The following is a 15,981-nucleotide window of genomic DNA, read 5'->3' as shown; positions in this document are numbered from 1 at the left end:
TTTTCTCTCCTTTTATTCAATTCCAACTCTTCTTCCTGGCCTCTGCTCCATCCATACAAGCTCTCGTCCCCAAAAGTAAAAAAAAAAAGAAAAGAAAAAACAAACCACTTGCTTATTTTTTGGCATCAGCCAAGGCCAGGTGTGTGTTATGAACTGTTGTTATGTGCTTTCTGCAGAAAACCACTCAGAGCGTGAAAGTATTTTTTGGATAATGAAACATTAAGGCAAAGTGCGGTTATAAAAAAAAAAAAACTTTTCAGAAACCAAAACTATGCCCCCTAGATCCAATGTGACACTAAACTTCAACATTCTGCTCTGTGTAAAAGACAAACGACACAATTGGAAGCTTAGGCTAAAATCTGGTACTGGGGAGAAAGAAACACACATATCACAAACTAAAACCGCCGTTCAACGCAGGTCGAAGAGTCGGAGTCCAACTGTTTAAATACAAAATCAAATACTTTAATGAAATTAAGGAACAGGAAGACAGCACAGATATACCACTAAAACGGATATTCTTGTGCTGCATACGTTTCTCTCTTAATAGAAACACCTTTTCTTCAGCAAGCTAAGAGCAGACAAAAACAATCAGTTCTCCAGACTTTTGAAAAGATCCTGAGTAAATTTTTATTACCTAAACCACATAAAAGGTTAAGCTCTATGAAATCACCCCCAGCTTAGAACTGGCGGCCAGCACCAGGATTTTTTCTTTTAAAAAAACACCCACTTTCAACTCGTGGAATTTAAATACTATTCCATAGTTCTTTCTGCTGGGGATAAAAAAATAACAACAATAATAACAATAATAGTGAGTAGGCCTGTGGGGAAAACCCCTCCAGTTAAGGAACGTAAAATCTGCATTCTCAGGATGCGGGTTCCTAGTTCCAAAATTACTTGAAACACATTTTGCACTCTGAAAGGGTTAAAGCTTTCCTCTGCCCTTCCCATTTCAGCGTCAGATCCTTTCCCCCTCCAAACGTGCCTAATATAGGCACTTAAGTTTTAAGAATCCGAGAATCGCTTTCTGTAAAATAACAATGCAGACAAGTTGACCGTATGACAAAAAAAAAAAAACATAAACGAAAGAAAAAAATGCTGTTAGCACCTAGCAATGTTGTTGGGGTGGATCTTCCAAGATCCTCTGAGAGAGAGGAAGAAATATTTAATAAATTGAGAAAGGGGGGGGGAGAGAATCTCAACCCTCTGAATAGTGTTCCGAGGTTTTCCTTCATAGAATCTTGAGGCAGGCCACACTCCTGCTTTGACAGCTCAAAGGGGCATCATCACACCAGCATGAAGCAGACACAAAATCCAGCAGACAAGCAAACAGCCCTCTATCAAGACAAGGGGGAAACAGCCAAAGAGTGCCCCTCAAATCTCATCGTTGGCCCCGTGTACGGTCCGTGCCATCCGGGCCCTTAAATAGTCAAGGTGTTTGTCAGGCTCCAGAGTCCAGCTTTAGGCAAAAGAAAGGCTTGGCTGAAGCCAGGGAAAATGGGGAGAGAGCTTTGGCTGTGCTGTGTCTGACTTCATCTCCGGTGTCGGCTGTGGCCGGGGGGATCTCTCTCGTAGCGATGGCTCGGCCTGTCGTAGGGGTGGTGCCGCTCGGGCCTCTGATCCCTGCAGTAGTGGCTCTTCTTCCGATACTTGCCCGTGTGCTCAGGACGCTCCCGTTCCTGCGAACGGCTGCGGGACCTGGAGGAGCTGCGGCTGTGGGACTGCCGGGCTTTGGGAGAGGCGTACTTGTACCCCTTGTCCTTCTTGTAGCTTCGCATCTTGGAACTTTGGTAACTGGAGGCCGTGTGGCCGAACTGGTGGGGAGGCGAATCGCTGCGGCTCCTCGAACGGCTGTGCGACTTGGAGCAGCTGGAGGTGGAATAGCTTTCACTTTTCCTGGAAGGGGGGGGGGAGGGAGAAGAGGAAGACGGCTACCTCTCGCTGCCAAGCAAAAAGGCCCCGCCGGGGCAGATTTTAAAAACATTTGAAAATTAGAAGAGTTTGCCTGGAGAATCGTTTGTTTCATCCTGCAGTTACAACTGGTTAAAGCAGGGGCCTTCCAACTTGGCCCTTTGATGACTTGTGGACTTCAATTCCCAGAATTCAGGGCTGGCTGAGGGATTCTGGGAGTTGAAGTCCACAGGTCTTAAAGTTGCCAAGTTTGAAGACCCCTGCATTACTGCAAGCAAAAGCCCCATCTATCTCTCTGCCTGGCTGGACAATGAGCTAGGCCGGGCTGCCAAATGCACTATCTGCAGGCTTTGGTCTCAAGAAAACCTTTTTTCCTCCGGCTTGGCGTTCCCCAGGTGCCAGCTTAATTACTTTTATTACCAAGACCCCTTCGCTGGTTCTTGTCTCTTAAAAGCAACTGCCGGGACAAGCAACCGCGTGGTTCCAGGCCCCCAGCCGTTCGGTAACCCACCTCTTTTTCGGAGAAGGCGAGTGCGAAGTGGATCGAGAATAGCTCTGCTCTCGGCTTCTACTGCGACTCCTGCTCTCGCGGCCCGCTTTCTGAACGCTGCAAATTCAAAGAATAAGAGAAGTGGCGTTTTATTCTCACAGCCAGTCAATGAACTTTCAGGGCAGAGGATAATCTACAGCAGGGTTCCCCAACCTGGGCTCCTTCAAGGTGCGTGGACTTCAACTCCCGGAATTCCCACGAATTCTTGGAGTTGAGGTCCACGCCTCTTAGCTTCCCAGGTTGGGAAACCCTGCAGGAGAGAGAAAAATGGATCCAAACTGGGGGGAAAAAACAACAACGCTCCTCGACCCGACTCCCGTTAAGCAGAGGGGAGCCTCCAGCCCCCAAAACTTACCCATTAATTGGACTTTTGGACCTTAATCGCTTCATCCCTTCGGTCTTCCGCTTTGCGTTTTTGACCACCTGCACGAGCAATGGGGAAGGCTTAATGGAGCCTTTGGTATCTTTCGGAGACTCTATTTGAGGGAGAAGTGACAAAGTTCAAGAAATCCAGCCAATCCAGGAACATTAGAAATTTAGGCAAAGCTACAGAATAGGGAAAAAAAAAACTCTCAAGAAACCAAAAACAGGAAATGTCCTGGGACCCAAACTTGACGCTGCAAGTCCAGCCAGGATTCTGTTCAATAAAACCTCCAATACCTGCCGGGTCTATAAAGGGATGATTTACAAATTCAGGATGTCAGAGAGGAAGGACTAGGGCAGGGGTCCCCAACCCCCCAACCACCCCCCCCGTTCTATGACATGCCATCAACCGGGCCGCACAAACAAGCAAAGCCCTGTTCGTGAGATGCAGGCAGCACCCAAAACCACGCACCCTCCGGTCCGCGCAAAAACCGCTCTCCGTGGAACCGGTCCCTGGTGCCCAAAAGGTGAGGGACCTCCGGGCTAGGTCAAAGAAGGGGCAGTTCAAACTAGCAGTTGAGGAAACTGACCCACCAATCCACAAGACTGACGGGCTGGTTTCAACCAGACCGTTCTGCTCAGCGGCTAAGATGCTGGCCAAGGCAAGCGGCTTCTCCTTTGATGGGCTACTTTCTCGAAAAAGCCTCTCTCCCCCCCCCCCAAGTTCAGGACCGGAAACAACCCACCTGGTTTGGGGACGGGAGAAAAACCTGACACCGCCAGATGGGGAGTTCCATCCGGCATGAGGCCTTTGGCCTGGGCTTTCTCCTCTTCCATGGCCAGCCTCCGCTGCTCAACACGGCTCTCCAGAACGGCCAGGTCAATCTGACGAGGCAAAGAGAGAGGCACGGCTTTAGGAGAAGCTTTGCTTACCCGAAAAGGCTGCGCAGAAAGGAAGGGCAGGGCGACGACGAGAGGTGGGTGGGGAAGAAAGGGATCAAAAGAATGTCAACTACAGGCAGTCCTCGACTTACAACAGTTTGTTTGGTGACCGCTCAACATGAGCCGAGGTGGCGCAGCAGTTAGAGTGCAGTACTGCAGGCCACTTTAGCTGACTGTGTTCAGCAGGTCAGCGGTTCAAATCTCACCGGCTCAAGGTTGACTCAGCCTTCCATCCTTCCAGGGTAGGTAAAATGAGGACCCAGATTGTTGGGGGCAATGTAAATATAGATATACATTGCTTACTGGTGTACACCGCTTAGAAAGTGCTTGCACTTAAAGCGGTATATAAGTCTCATAAATAAATAAATAATACAGGACTGAAACAAGGCACACGACCGTTTCCCACGCAAGCTGATCAAAGGGAGAAGAGTGGGCTGATCAACCACATTTCGGAAATCTCGCCCCAGAGGCAGCCACGTACCTTCTTCACTGTGTAGAGTTTTAAAATTTTCAGGCAGATCTCTTGAATTTCCTCCTCCGTAGCCCCAAAGAGAAGGAACCAGTGAGGACGATTTGGGAGCGGAATCTGCAAAGAAAAGGCACCAACGGTTCCTCAACCAGGAGCAGCCACGTGCCTCCCTTTGACAAGGTTTCCCCCCCCCCATGGGTGACACTTTGCAGCGTTTGTGACACGTTATAGTAACCACAGCCAGCTTTCAAACTCCCAAGATGGCTTCCTCGGGGGTTAGGGTTGACCTAACATCAAGGTCATGACTCTAAAAGGACCCGTTAACTTCTGGAAGCAAGCTTTCCCACTGATTAGTTGCTCTCACTGTCTGGAAATTTCTCCTTAGTTCTAGGTTGCTTCCATCCTGGTTTCCGTTGTTCCTTGCCAGCCTTCAGGTGCTTTGGAGAACAGGCTGAAAACCCCCCCCCCCTTCTTCTTTGTGGTGAAAATATTCAGCAAAAGAACAATCCTGCTAGGAAACACACAGGTCCTCCAAACAACGTGACCTAATTTTATACACTCACCTGAAGAGTCCGAGCTGCAAGGTAGATACAGGCGCACGCAATAGTCTCCGGTTGATATCTCAGAAAGACATCAGTCCGCAGGCTGTCGTTCATGTAATTCCTGAGAGAATTGGGAACAAGAAAGAAACAGGCGGTGTGGCTAACGTGCCCCAAATTCCTTCCTATACAGGACTAAGCCTCCTTTTTCAATCTAATGGAGCTAACTTTTTACCGCTAGGTAACCCTGTGAACCCCGACAGGATGCAAAGGGAACGAGCTGCTTCATCTGGCAGAAGAGCATCAATCTGGAATGTTATCAACTGGATCTGGGTGTTTTTAGGAACGAGAACCCGTTTTAACTTTCCTCTCGGCTACAAGGTTACAGTTACAGTAGCCGTCCGAAGACGGTCCCACCACAGCGCATCCAATGCAAAAAAACGAACAGTCCGCAGGAACAGGTGCCACGGTTCTGAAGGGGGGGGGGGCAGAAATCCAGAGCTTTTCCAATGGGCGGCCTCTTCCGTCGCAAGTCGCTTCCGCTTGATGAAACCACTGGGCCCAAATCCGTTTGCGGGAACCAGCCACAAAAACGTCCATCGTTTGCCAGCCGGCGCACGGTGCCTTTGAGCTGTCCTTGGGCCTCTCTAGCCCGCCCGGCTGTAACAAGGTTTCTCAAAACAAATGTTTACAGAATGAAGTAAAAAAAAAAAAAAATAATACAGCACGAGACCTCTGACCAAGTCCATTTTGCACACCGGAACACGAAGGGCAATGTAAACAACACAGTACATTTCCAGCACCTAAATATTTTTTCAAGTATTTATTTTTTTCAAAGTCGTCGTCCGCTGGATTGGGCTGATGCGCCTAGAGCATTACACTACAGGAAACTTATTTCTTGTGAAGATTTGCACAGGGGCGTCATTTTAATTTCCGAGCTGCGTTCTAGCCGTTAAAACCCGTGCTTGGGTCTAAATAGAGGCAAAAATGGAACAACACAGCAAAAAAACTTTTTTTTTTTAAAAAAAAGGCAAACCAACAATTATTTAACAGGGATGCCTTTTCTCGTCCAAAATACAGGGAAGTCTTGACTTACGACCGTAACTGAATCCAAAATTTTTGTTGTTAAGTGAGACATTTGTTAAGTGAACTTGGTCCCTTTTCGTGACCTTTCTTGCTACAGGTTAAATCGGGGGTCTTCAAACTTGGCCCTTTGATGACTGGTGGACCTCAACTCCCAGAATTCCTCAGCCAGGCTGGCTGAGGAATTCTGGGAGTTGAAGTCCACCAGTCATCAAAGGGCCAAGTTTGAAGGCCCCTGGGTTAAATGAATCGCTGCAGTTCAGTTAGTAACACGGTTGTTAAGTGAATTTGGCTTCCCCGTTGTCAGAAGATCGCAAAAGAGGATCAGGTGACCCCCAGGGGGAGTCTGCAACCGTCATAAATACGAGTCAGCTGCCAGCATCTGAATTTTGATCACGTGACCGTGGGGAGGCCGCAACGGTCGGTAAGTATGAAAAACTATCATAGGTCATTATTTTTCCCCCAGTGTAACTTCGAACGATCCCAAAATGAATGGTTGTAAGTCGAGGACTACCTGTATTTATGCCAACCGGAATTTTCCGGATGGCATCTTTGACCAGATCGACTGTGTTGGGACGTGGGGAAAAAAAAACCAGTCCAGGGGACGTAAAGAAGGGCTTAATAATAAACCATTTCTGGACTATGGCAGTCTAGATCCACAACGACTAACCTTTGAATGGAGCTACTTCAGTTTAGAAGACACACCAAAATGAACTAAGTGTGGTGGCTTCCCAGAGTTACAATGATCTAGGGCAGCACCTGGAAACAACTTGAAAAGTGTGGTTATGCAACATTAAGACCTTGGACCTTCCCACCCCCACCCTCACCCCCTTCAGACAGCAATAATTCCAGCAGAGAATCAAAAACATTCTAATTCAACCACAATGGAAGGGATGTGTTCCGGAAGGCAACGGTGAAGATCCGACTTTTGAAAAGTCCAAACAGAAGATCTAGGCCATACGACGTGCGTTAAAGAGTCCGGAAAAAAGGTGACATCTTTTTTTTTCTTTCTTTTTTTTAAAAAAAATAAAAATTGAAATACAATACAAAAGCGTAATAGATTTCACAGGTGCAATGACCCAGCGTTCAGAGTCCCATCCCTCCTTCCCAGCCCAAACCTCAGCCACATTTTTTTTTATTAATTTTTATTATTTTTTTTTTTAAAAGAAAAGCCGAGTCGAATCAAAACATTTGCATTGAACTAAGATATCAAACATGATAAGTAAGCATCAGAGCATCTGGACAAGGTAACACAGGCCCGTCTGGGGGGGGGGGGGAAAGAGGGGAAAAGTGTGCAAACAAAACGGGGGGGGGGAGAAGAGATTGGAAACAAAGGGAGAAAATAATAATAATAATTTTTAAAAAATGAAATAAAAATCACAAGCAGCAGTTCGGCCAGGTTTTAACTCTACTAGCGGACGCATACCACCTGTCTAGAGAGTCAGCCTTCTCTCTGTGGAGCCTGCTCGGGTTTGACTGAAGACGCCAGTAATCCCTGCACCATTGTTCGTGGGCAGCAGAGGAGAGGTCTTAGTCACTTACCCTCAAGAGCTACCCTTCGATCAAAAGAGTACAGAAAAAAAGGAAAAAAGTCAAAACAGGTTCTCCTTCCCAGCCACGCCAGATAGTTCATCACAATCGCTTTGAGTTCTACGTTTACACCCTGGTAGTAGGTTCACACAGGTTAGCTGCTACCTTTCTTAGAATAGGGGAGGGGGGAGAGAGACTGGCTAGGACTGAGATTCGGGAAACACAAACACGGAATAGAACAGAGATATTTAAGAGTCTAAAACCTGCAGAAGCTGGAAATGGGGGGAAGGGGGGGGCGTTGCAAGGTGACAGGGGTCCGCTAGCCACCCCAAAGCTATGTGGTTAAAACAGCGATACCCAACCGTCGTGGCTTGGCGGCCGGTCCGGGGGAAGAGAACTGGGCCGCATAAGTGTCCACAGCCCATACAAGTTGAGCTGTGTGCACGCGCTGGCCCGCCACTCACACACGGGCTGCGTGCGTGCCAGTCTAACCCAATTCCAAATGGGCCACAGCCCAGGGGTTAGGGACCCTCGTGTTAAACAACTGCCATCCCACACCTATCCTAAGACCCACCCAGGGCACTGTGTTTCTGAACGACAAACACTGGGCGTAGGAGGACCGCTGCTGTCGGCCCCTTCCAAGCTTACTTTCTTCTGGGCCCTGCTGGAAAGTGGATTTCTTTCTTTCTTTCTTTCTTTCTTTGGGAGGGGGGAGGGCGGGGTGTCCCCACCAAGCACCGGGAAATGTCCCTCACCCCCCCCCCCCAGCAGGAGAGAAAGGGGAGATCCGCTCTCTTACCACTTAAGACAGTGGGTCTGACTCTTTTAGCAAAGAGGCCCGTCCACTCGGAGGGGCAGGAGGTGGCGTTCCGGGTTTAAAAAAAAAAAAAGAACGGAAGGCCACGAGAACCTGGCAGCGGCGCACAGGCGCACAGCCCCCAACTATGACACCTTTCCTGCCACTGCCCCGCGGGCCTCAAGAGAAACAAGAAACGTCAACTTACCATGAGGTCTGGACCAGGTGCTGGTTACGTTCACATTCTAATACCTGAAGGTACATAACGATTATCTGGAAGATACGGGTGACGGAGTTATACAGGTGATCAAGTGGCGAAGAGAGGTTTTCATTCAGAGAGAGAGGCCAGCTGAACTAATTTCCTCCGGTCAAGCTGAGCCACAGCTAATTCTAGATAGAGGCCCTCCAGAAGCAGGGAAGGGAGGCTCAAGTACAGGCACACAGCCCAAAGCTTCCTTTTAAGCATTTATTGCTTCCAGCCCTGGCTCTCTCTCTCTCTTCAACCTGCACAGGTTGCCTTCCCGTTCCAAAGAACGTTAAAACTGGAGAGAGCTCTCTCCTTCAGGGTCCACCTCAAAAACTGTACTACTTGCTGAAGAGATATATATAAAAAAGAATTAATCTATCTTATTTTGGGCTCCAAAGCATGCTAGAAATGAGTAAGACTTGGCCAGGGGGAAAAGGAGAAGGCTTAGGGCACTTAAACTGATTCAGAAGCTGGAGCTTATATTTCGAGAAAAAAAACAATAGCACTTAGACTTCTATACCGCTCTTGCCCTAGAGGCCACCACACAAGAGGGTCAGGATTAAGAGTAACAGGAAAGACAGTTTTCCTACTCTCCCGGGTTGCACTCTTAAAGGGACAGTGCCCCTATCTTAAATGTTGCCAAGTGCCTCCCCCCCCAAAAAGGGAAGCCACACAGCAAAGCAGAGAGGAAGAAAGAGAACATGCTCCCTTGCACAAGGATGTGAGCATAGGGGAAGATCTGAGTCGCAACCAGGATTGGTTTTGATACTGAAAAATTACAGAGTTACCTGGACATACAAAACACTCCCGTTACGCTAAAAGCTTGACGCGAGCAATCCATAATACAGAAAGATAACCAACGCTTAAAATGTGAAGCCATCAATTCCAGTCATCCATTTGGTCTGCCCAGTCAACAGCTGTGCAGGAAGCCCAAATACACACCTTGTGAGGATGCTTCACGTGCACGCAAAATCCAAGTTCCTTCAAAACTCTCCTCTCTGCCTTGATGATTTGGTTCTTCAAGTTAACGTATTCTTGATCCAGTATTAGAGGGACAGGTTTTCTGCGTGGAGGAAGGAAGGAAGGAAGGAGGGAGGTCTTGGCTGAAACCTCAACAGCGTAACGCCACAGCAGGAGTTTCATTGCCAGCTTTTGTACAATCTGAATGGAAAAACCACAACCCTCGTCCCCTGGTGCAATCCCATACAGTTAAAGGGAACCAGATCGAGAAAGGTTTAAATTCTCCATCTGGAACCCCCACGATCCTTTTGATGAAGGCCAAGGCACCCGATTCAAGCCCAAATTCACCCTCTTTAACCCATCCTTCAGCCCCAGAATGAGTTTTTCTCCCACGCAAAGCTTCACTCCTAGTGTAGCCTTACGGAGGCAACTCCCAGCAATTATATTGTTTCTAGCAAACAGGGGCTCATTCCCACCACACAAGGGTCTCCCTCTTGCCAAGATCAGGGGCGAAAAACCTGCAGATAAGAACCTCAGGGATGGTCTTCTTCATGGAGAGAGGGGAGGAATCACTGCCAACCTCCTTTCTGGATTGGATGGGATCGGCAACCCAAGAAAGATAGGATCCTTAAAACACCCCTACATTGTGTGTGGATGCAGGGGAAATGGCCAGAGTGTGAGAGGCAAAGCTAGTGGATGTAGGGGGTCATTCCCAAGGCTTACAAGAATTACTGCAAGCTGCAAGAACTGACCCAAAGCCCGTTGCATTTCAGACTTACTTTTTCTCTCTCAGTAACCGAAGTCGGTGGAATACATTAATCACGTCTCTTATGCGCCGGGGGGCTTCTTCAATTTTGGAAGCCAAATGAAGACAGGCCATTGACACATGCTGGAGAAAGGAAGACAAGACAAGAGAAATCTCACTCTCGAGCAGCGAGAGAACAACTTGCACAACTGGCTTTTGAGACACTCTTCTCACAGCACATCCAATCTCATTGAGCTGCCCCGTTTGTTTCTGAGATCAATCCAATCTTTTTTTTTTTTTTTTACAGGTAGTCCTTAACTTACAACCCATTCAGTGACTGAAGTTATGACGTCAGCGAAGAGGGACTTCTTAGCCACTGTGGCAAGGTCATAAAATGGGGCAAACTTCACTTAACAACTCTCTTGATTAGCTAGGGAAATTTGGAGTCAACTGTGGTTGTAAGTCAAGGACCTGGCTGTATTTTTTAAAAGGACTCTGACATTACGGGACCGAGAGTGTTAACTCTTCCCCCCCAACACACACAACCTCTTGAGATTCAGGAAGGGACTTATTCAATAAGATCCTCTCAATGCAACTCCAATAAAGGTCTTTCCAAATGACCTCAAGGGTGCCTCCATATAATTTTTGAAAGAAAGACAAAAAAAAAAGTCTCTCCCTAATGTTTTGGGCGAGTTATCTTTTTTTTTCTGACACAGGAAGTAGAGTTTCTTCATCTTTTAAGAGTTGCTCAAAGGTCAGCAATGAAAGAAAAGCAGCACACCTTTCAATCAACCCCAAATTTAGCATCAATTTAATATATTACGGATATCGCCCAAGAAGAAAAAGGCACATAGATTCAGGTTAACACTAAACTGAAGGCCTGAAAACATTTATATCTGAGATCAACGGGACCTGTCGGCAAGTAATGTCAGCTTGGGACATCAAGCAGAAAAAGTTTGATAGTCTGATGTTCCAAAAACGGCAACTGAGTTTGCAGTTCCTAAAATTAAACTACGTACCTGCATGGAATGCTTCACAAACGATTTTGTATAAAAGAAACGCTGGAACAGCACCTGCCCTGTAGCCATGGCCACCTGGAAAACGAAAAGCAAAGCCAGAATATATATTAATACTCTTCCAATAGAAAACATAAATGGAGCGTGAGTTCTGAATCTATAAAGAATCTGCAGTTATATTTTTTCCCCCCATCATTTATGTCTCCTCCTAGATGTGTGCGTTATACCTAAACCAGCTTGGGAAAAACACTTTCCTTATTTAAGGGAAGGAACTCAAAAATGTTTTTATTGGCAATCACGGACACTGTACAGGCTAAACTTCCTAGTGCCCAAGGAAATGAGCGGGAGATACTATTTAATGTATTTGAAAGGATGGTCCTGTGTAGTCATCACTCCTGGTTATCTAACAGCAGGCAAGTGAGAAAACGGCATTGTTTGTTTGGTGTCGACAGACAACTTAAAAGGCTTCTAAGGTGGAAGACACTCAATGGCCTTCCGGCCCACTTTCTCTGAACACAGAAAAATGAAAGGGACCAGCGGCTCTTTACTGCTCAAAAGGCGCAATTAGGAAAAAACCAAGGGGCAATTAAAAACCCACTCTTCCATGTAAAAGACAGCTCTGGAGGAGAAAACCAAGAAAATATTTCTCAACAATGGGAAGGGTATTTGGGGATGAAATCAGCCAGAGGGCAAGTCAGAGCTGTAGCTTCAAAATACTGTAATCCAGTCTGCCTCCAAAAGAGCAGTAATCAGCTAGTTTCCTTGGCAAACAATAAAGGACTTGCAAGGGAGGGAATCACTGTCATTTCAGGCCAAAGGGCTGTTGCGTCACACACTTCCTGGAACAGAATGCCGACTTGCCTGGGCTGTGCCAGAAAACTTCCAGTAAAGCAATTTTGCTCTCTCTGCCTTTCCCCATGGCTTCCTTATCATGATTCCCCCTTAAGAGGTTTTTATTTTTTACAAGCCTGGGTTTAACTGCTTTAAAAAATAAAAAAGCCCCTAGCCTGGGAAACAAAAGCAGAATTGACTGACTCAGAGGCAGCCAATTTGTACGGAGTTCCTAAATAGTCCTAGATTTAGAACACTGCATGCTACACAGATTCTTTACAAGACCTTTTGAATACTAGTTTTAAACTAGGGTTTTTTTTTTCTCCTGAGAAGAAGATTCCATGTTGTTTTATCTTCCAGTTTAAATATAATTTTGGGGGTTTATAAATTTTCTTTCCTTATTTGGCTTCAAGTGGATAGACTGTCATCACAATCCTAATGACATATATATTAATAACGAAGTTGGAAGGGACCTTGGAGGTCTTCTAGTCCAAACACCCCTGCTGAAACAGGAAACCATTTCATATGGAGACTTTATATAAAAAAAGCTATCAGCAAATACAAACAAGAATTCCACACATTTGTACATAAAAGGCTCACAGACATCCTATGATTGGTATCACTGAGTGACACACATCCAACGTAGTTTGGAAAGATGAACCATTCAGACGGAAGAATGAAACAAACCCTGAGGAACACAGGTAAGGTTATCATCACTATTATATTTCATTTATCGGAGTGAAGCAAAAGAGCTTTGAATTACTACATGTAAGGGTGTAGGTCTATACATGTGTTGCGTATAGTATGTTTAAATGTGTGTTATGTATGTGTACACTTTGAGAGCAAGCAACTACATTTCATTTTTAATGTGTGCCATTCTGCCCACAGTAAAAGATGACAAGATTCTCTCTCTATATATATATATATCATATATTAGATTAGTACCATATAGGTCAGTACCACTGATGTCATAATAGTACCACATGTGTCATAATCTAGTATTGTCTGGAATTTTGAGTTTCATTCTGAAGTTTCAATATCTCCATCCTATTGTTCAGTACTGATCTTGATTTGTACAGATCCAAACTGGCAAATCTGAACAGAATATCCCCAAATGTCAAATTCTGGAATTAGCTCCTAATAGTACCAGGGGCTACAAAATCCTTCGGCGAATCCAGGAGTTTGGGGATCCCTGGCTTAGAGGATCTAAGCTTTCCTCTATTTCTGAGAAAGGCAGATTTTGCATCTTTGAGATTAGGCTACAATGCAATGCTTGGATTGCTAACAGTGCCTTCCATCTCCACCCACAGTGGAGGTAGATCATGTGCCCAAGAGGCATTGTTTTTTTCTTTTCCTTTAAGGAATCTGCATAAAGGTTTTAGGCAGGCTTAAGTCCTTCTTTTATAATGCTAATGGACTATTGTTACAAGCTCCCTTACAATGGTTAAGGAAGAAAACAAGTCTCAGGGACTCTCCCCCACTGAAAAGATGAGGAAATTCTGGACAGTAATAAAAGAACCGAGTTTTGAAATTCTAAACACAACAAGCTGTCTGATTATCTGAAATAGTATAACTATTATCTGAAATAGTATAACTATTAACTCCAATGTAGCACATATTCCAGTAGTTTTTTCAACCTGGGCCCCTGGGAGAATTCCCCAGCCATTCTCCAAGGGGTCCAAATTCACAAATACAGATTTATTCCATTTCTTATCCATTCAGATCTCGGCCGACTACGACTCCCAACTTCCCCAGGCGAAGATGGGTATTGTAGTCCAATGTACTCTCCGCACTAACGTTCCCTGCTCTTTCCCTCGCCCCCCCCACCCCTTCGAAGCCCCCCTCCCCCGCCTGTAACCGCCGCCGGGGAGGCTTCCAACGGCCCGCATTCGAACTGAGGCCCGAGGCCTCCGCACCTGAGGAATCCGGAGCAGGATCCCGGCCGACTGGACGAGCTCACAGCCCGTGATCCGGAGCTGCGCCTCGGTCTCGGCGTCGAGGCCGTTGCTCATGGAAGGCGTGAAGCGAAGCGTCTCCTCCGGCAGGAGGCAGTTCTCCAGGGTGAGCAGCACCCCCGAGTAGAGCCGGTCGCCGATGCGGAGCGCCCCGGGCGGAGGCGGCGCGGGAGGCGGCGGGAGAGGCCCCGGGCCGCCGCTAGAGGACGACGACGAGGAGGAAGAGGACGAGCCGCCGGCCGAAGCGGCGGCCATCCTCGCCGAGACGAGTCCGAAGCCCGCCGGGGCCGCCGTGGCCGCCGCGGGCGCCAACATCGCCGCCATCTTGTCCGGACGACGTCGCCACCTCCGCTCAATCTCGGACTGATTCACCTCCTCTTCCGGCCTCCTCTCGCCCGGCTTCCGGCCCGCGCCGGGCTTCTGTCCCCGCCCCGAGGCCGCGACGTCTCCGATTGGCCCGCCTTGACGAGGCGTCGGCTTTCCGATTGGCCCGCGCCGAAAGAACGTCCTTGTGACGCAACGGTGGAAAGTTCGATTTTCCTTCTCCGGGAAGTTGCGAGAGAAAAGAGGGAGGGGCCAGGCGGGTTGGGCGTCGTTGGAGAGGCTGAGCGGAACAATCAAGCTTCCCGGGGTGCAACGCGCGCGCCGCTGCCACTTCGCCGCCTTTCTCAGGAAGCGTTGGGTTCTACCACTTCAAAATGCGGGGAGGGGGGAGGAGATGCATCCGTAGCCGGTTCAGGGAATGGGCTGCTTTCATTTCTGCCAGATAGCTGGACGGAGAAATACCGCGGCAAGGGAAGACTTTTGGTAATCTTTCCTACCGTTTTCACCTTTCCAGAGCGGAAGTTCTAAATCAGCTCCCCCATGCGTTCTAATGGTACAACCCAGATTGAAGGCAAAGTCCTGAATGGGCAGCCAATCCGCCCGTTAGATTGGATGCCCAGAATGGCAGACTTCCTCCCCAAAAATCTGGTTTTTATTTAAAACAAAAACCCTGATAATAATTCCCCTGCCAGCTGAGAGCAATAGGGAGTGTAGTCCTCCCTTCCCCAGGAACGAAAACACACCAGGGGTCCCATCCACCGCAGCATTTGCTATTATTAATGACATTATAAAGCTTTGCAAAGTGCTGGGCACATAATCAGAGGTGAATTTCCTTATTTGGCTTGGCACTGGGTTGTGAGGGCACTGGGCCTGGTTAATGAGTTCACTCAAGGGGGGGGGTGTTTTGCACACACACACCCCAAGGTGTAAACTCACCATGCGGGGCTGCTCTGCCCAACCTGGTAAAAAAAACCACCTTGTTACAAATGAAGGTGAATATACATGTCAGGATAATGTTGCAGGATCCAATCTGGGCTGGTCACTGGGACAAGAGGTTTCGTCTTCCGAGCTTTTGGGATTTGTACTAGAGCCCATCGTCACAGCACCCCTCTAACCGAGTGCGTGCTGTCTGTGCGTGGTATTTGTACGGTGCCTGTTGCACGTGGCCTTTTAGATGTTGATTGGGGTGTGTTGATGGCTGGCTTTTAAGTCGTTGGCTGTCCTTTGCTTGTGCTGCCCAGCCTTCACCTTCTAAGTACTTTGATAAGCCGGTGATAAATCAGCCCTCCTGTTGACTTGTTTGAAACCCATTTCCCAGGCTTCAATTGCTTCCCTGGCTGTTTTTGTGCCTGCTCGTCCAACAATCTTAGTAGTGTCCTTCTTCATTGCAGTACGAGGCTACCAATGAGTTCAGGTCTCCTTGTCAGACCACTCACTTGTATTCTTGCAATCTGGTGGTTAACTTCCTCCCTGTCTGGGGCAGTCCATGCAGGGGATCCGGTAAATTAAATTGGAAGTATCTCCCACCTCCAAGCAATCTGAACAAAGTATAATTTGTCTTTGTATAGTTACTCTGAATTTTTGTTTGTGTTAAGAACTTGGCTTCAGAGAAATGTTAATCTACAGCCCCAAACAAAAAAGCTGGATTGTGGGTGATATTTTCCTCACTATTACCTGCACCGCTGCAGCCACCATTTGCAGTTCACAGCCTAGCTTTGAATTG

The 15,981-nt window shown here is 47.3% G+C and overlaps 2 protein-coding genes across 3 annotated transcripts; both read right to left on the bottom strand.

Moving 5' to 3' along the window:
- Positions 1-440: 440 nt before the first annotated feature.
- Positions 441-7,403, bottom strand: LOC120319001 (cyclin-L1-like). Its single transcript, XM_039367262.1, has 7 exons — positions 7,281-7,403; positions 4,796-4,895; positions 4,245-4,349; positions 3,568-3,706; positions 2,814-2,934; positions 2,420-2,515; positions 441-1,893 (listed from the first exon to the last, which is right to left on the bottom strand). The coding sequence occupies exons 2-7, from the start codon at positions 4,886-4,888 to the stop codon at positions 1,530-1,532; spliced, it is 918 nt and encodes a 305-aa protein (XP_039223196.1). The 5' UTR covers positions 4,889-4,895; positions 7,281-7,403; the 3' UTR covers positions 441-1,529.
- On the bottom strand, positions 6,866-14,344 carry LOC120319005 (cyclin-L1-like). 2 transcript variants are annotated; one of them, XM_039367269.1, is made up of 6 exons: positions 13,896-14,341; positions 11,152-11,226; positions 10,167-10,276; positions 9,370-9,490; positions 8,389-8,453; positions 6,866-7,410 (listed from the first exon to the last, which is right to left on the bottom strand). In XM_039367269.1, the coding sequence occupies exons 1-6, from the start codon at positions 14,256-14,258 to the stop codon at positions 7,389-7,391; spliced, it is 756 nt and encodes a 251-aa protein (XP_039223203.1). In that variant the 5' UTR covers positions 14,259-14,341; the 3' UTR covers positions 6,866-7,388. The 2 variants fall into 2 exon arrangements, with proteins under 2 accessions (XP_039223203.1, XP_039223204.1); XM_039367270.1 differs by having other exon boundaries at positions 7,003-7,405; positions 13,896-14,344.
- Between the last annotated feature and the right edge of the window lie 1,637 nt (positions 14,345-15,981).

This window comes from Crotalus tigris, unplaced genomic scaffold (assembly GCF_016545835.1).
Source record: "Crotalus tigris isolate CLP2741 ecotype Arizona unplaced genomic scaffold, ASM1654583v1 scf7180000020588.15403103151:6194809, whole genome shotgun sequence".
NCBI classification, from domain to species: domain Eukaryota; kingdom Metazoa; phylum Chordata; class Lepidosauria; order Squamata; family Viperidae; genus Crotalus; species Crotalus tigris.
Note: the sequence above shows the minus strand (reverse complement) of the source record. Positions and strands in the feature narration are given on the sequence as shown.

What these genes read in the sequence shown, in the direction of transcription:
- LOC120319001 (XM_039367262.1), bottom strand. Translation starts at nt 4,888, where the DNA reads ATGAACGACAGCCTGCGGACTGATGTCTTTCTGAGATATCAACCGGAG. An exon ending in TTCTCCCGTCCCCAAACCAG is followed by an intron (nt 2,935 to 3,567) that starts GTGGGTTGTTTC and finishes TCCCTCAAATAG; the next exon opens with AGTCTCCGAAAGATACCAAA. An exon ending in TCGCCTTCTCCGAAAAAGAG is followed by an intron (nt 1,894 to 2,419) that starts GTGGGTTACCGA and finishes CCCCCCTTCCAG; the next exon opens with GAAAAGTGAAAGCTATTCCA.
- LOC120319005 (XM_039367269.1), bottom strand. Translation starts at nt 14,258, where the DNA reads ATGGCGGCGATGTTGGCGCCCGCGGCGGCCACGGCGGCCCCGGCGGGC. An exon ending in CGGTTACTGAGAGAGAAAAA is followed by an intron (nt 9,491 to 10,166) that starts GTAAGTCTGAAA and finishes TCCTCCACGCAG; the next exon opens with AAAACCTGTCCCTCTAATAC. An exon ending in CACCTGGTCCAGACCTCATG is followed by an intron (nt 7,411 to 8,388) that starts GTAAGTTGACGT and finishes TTTTGATCGAAG; the next exon opens with GGTAGCTCTTGAGGGTAAGT.